Consider the following 2,945-nt stretch of genomic DNA (forward strand, 5'->3'; position numbering starts at 1 on the left):
TATGATATATGTAAGTATTATACACAATGCATAAGTTAATGCGATTTTTTCATGGTATGCATACTTATTTCTTGTAGCTAGTGTAATGTCGGAGAATTGCATAAATAAAGGCGATTTATTTTTTCAGATATTCTCGATTCATCCCAATACAGGTGATTTCAGTAATTCATTGCGATTTAATTTCCCACAACGCAATCTTTGATAGCTGACTTATGTAAATTTTTGCTATCATGCCTTGTTAGCAATATTTGGGATCCTTTTGCCCTAATATAGGTGGTAAAATGCGAAAATTAGGGTACCTCAATTTCATATGCTAATAGCATATGTATGCCATATTTTGGTTTCCCCGACAAGTAAATAATACCTCGTTTTGCAAGCCTTTTGAAAGAAATTTTGAAAGCACAGCGATGGCAAATTTTGGATGCAATCATAGCCAAAAAGTGGCATCATTATGCTCTCAAAACGTGTTTTGAGACGGTGGTTAAACGAGGTATCATTAAGGTTTCAGTGAAACCTACACTTGACATTATTGAGGTATCCATATATGAAAAGTGAGACCCAAATTTTGGCATTGTACCACCTTTATTCGGGCAAAATGATACCTCATTTTAGTTTCAAGGCATGATAGCACAATTAGGTATAATTTTGCTATAAAAGTCTGCTCGGGACATCCTTTCCCTCGACATAAATATCATCGAGATAGCAAACTGTTCCCTCGCATCCTGATAAAATCTCATCCATGACCTTCTGAAAAATCTCTGGTGCCGATACCAGGCCAAACGGGAGCCTTTTGAACCTAAAAAGGCCACGGCTGGTAATAAACGTCGTGATGTCCCGGGATTCGGGTGCAAGCTCCGTTTGAAGGAATGCATCACGAATGTCCAGTTTGCTGCGAACTTTCCCTGTTTCATTAACGTTATATTATAATCAATTGAAGCACTTCTCAAAATGATAATTATTCGCAAGACTTTACCTGTTCCTATTCGAGCCAACAATTCGTCTACAACTGGCATTGGGAATCTTTCCCTTATCACCGCCTCATTTACCCTTCTTAAATCTACACAGCAAAAAAAGTGTTGTGATATTACATCAAATACCTGCACATAACTTGAGTCGCAAATGGTACCTAATATTACATTTTCTTGATGTACCCGGCTGTTTGTTAATTATAGAATTATTTTGTACCGCAAATGCAAACCTGCCGAATCTGCCTAAAAATGAAAAATAATCAAATTATATTTGAAGCTATGGTTTTGCTTATATTTTTTAAAAAAATTGGTTGTACTTACAAGCCAAACAAATACAGCTGAGGTCCGTAATCCGTTTCTTACTTTTTGAAATGAATAACATTTGAACGTCAATTAAGGAAAACATTGACTACTTGATGCGATATCACATAGAAGGTTGTGATATTACACTACACGACATGTTCGCATTCGCGTACGTCGTTTAGATGTATTATAACAACAGAAAGCCCTAACACTACGTCGTCTCCAGAAATTACATCATCCAGCGTTACATTTTTTTTTGCTGTGTAGGCACACACGAGGTTCACCATTGGCTTTTCCCACTACCACCAAAGGAGACACCCACGTTGTAGGGCCTGTTTTCACCTGAAAACATTGAAAACAACTTAATCAGCAGAGAACTCAATAGAAATCGATAAATAAAAACCTTTGTTTTTGTTTGATTTTTTTATTATTTTTTTTTTTTTCAGATCATTTCAGGTTGATTTTAAACATTAACTCATTACCATATTAGAAGAAATAATTGTTGACAATATTCACCTCAATGATGTCTTTTCCTAGAAGCTCGTCGAGTTTGGCATTTACAGCTGCCTCATACGGAATGGGTACACGGCGTACCGGCTGAAATACTGGCTTGAAAGAAGGGTCCATGTGTATTTGGACCTGCACATCCTTAATTTTTCCAAACGCAACTTCTCGTCTTTCCAACTGGTTGATATCCACACCAATTTTCAGAATCCCGAGATTCTTCGCTGTTGCATCTCCTAAGAGACAGCGCTGGCCTCCGTCTACGACAAAAAACTTAGCGAAAACTGATTTTTCACCAATTGTTACCTCAGTTTCGAAAGTTCCCATAACCTTAAGTGGTATGTCGCTCCCGTAACCTTTGATAACCTGTTCCGATCCCTTCTGCATATTGACAACCTTTACACTTTGCTGTTTCAGAGCTGTCCATGCTTCCGTATTGATGACGTTTATGTCCGATCCAGAGTCCACCGGGGACGTTGGTACACTCTTTACCAACGTTGGCCACTCTTTACCAACGTCCCCCGAAGATTAGTCACAAGCAACATAATTCAACATTGGTCCGAAATAGATACGAATATCAACCTCGATTTATTCCTGGAAATCATTGAGTTCTTAATGGACGCAGCATATTTCCAATATGGTAACAAATATTTCATTCAGGAATATGGCACTGCTATGGGCAGCCCTATTAGCCCAATATTGTCCGAATTGGTTCTCGATACCATCATCGCAAAGGCGCTTAAAAATCTACCATTTCCTGTTCCGATCATACGCAAATACGTCGATGACTTATTCATGGCCATACCGCAAAACAGTTGTGAAGAAGTCCTACATATTTTCAATTCACAAGAAGAACGACTGCAATTTACAATAGAAATCGAACATGAAAACCGCCTCCCATACTTGAATATGGTCGTAGTGCGTGGTACAAATCAAAAACTTAAAACAGAATGGTTCATAAAGCCCATAGCTTCCGGACGAATGCTAAACTGGCACTCCTGCCACCAACTTAAGCATAAGCTCAACGTCGCCAATAACTTCATCGAACGAATAGCTTTCCTATCTAGGAACGATGAAAATCAAGATATTTTCCAAATAATACGGAAATATCTCACTCAAAACAACTACCCTACAAAACTGATCAACAGAATGATAAACACAAACAAGAAA

General features: G+C 38.1%; 1 protein-coding gene across 1 annotated transcript; it reads right to left on the minus strand.

Annotated features, from left to right (window-relative positions):
- Nucleotides 1–1,757: 1,757 nt before the first annotated feature.
- Nucleotides 1,758–2,578, minus strand: LOC129753857 (uncharacterized). Its single transcript, XM_055749707.1, has 2 exons — nucleotides 2,527–2,578; nucleotides 1,758–2,281 (listed from the first exon to the last, which is right to left on the minus strand). Exons 1-2 carry the CDS (start codon nucleotides 2,576–2,578, stop codon nucleotides 1,758–1,760), a joined length of 576 nt encoding a protein of 191 aa, XP_055605682.1.
- Nucleotides 2,579–2,945: the final 367 nt, after the last annotated feature.

This window comes from Uranotaenia lowii, chromosome 3 (genome assembly GCF_029784155.1).
Source record: "Uranotaenia lowii strain MFRU-FL chromosome 3, ASM2978415v1, whole genome shotgun sequence".
Classification (NCBI taxonomy): Eukaryota; Metazoa; Arthropoda; class Insecta; order Diptera; family Culicidae; genus Uranotaenia; species Uranotaenia lowii.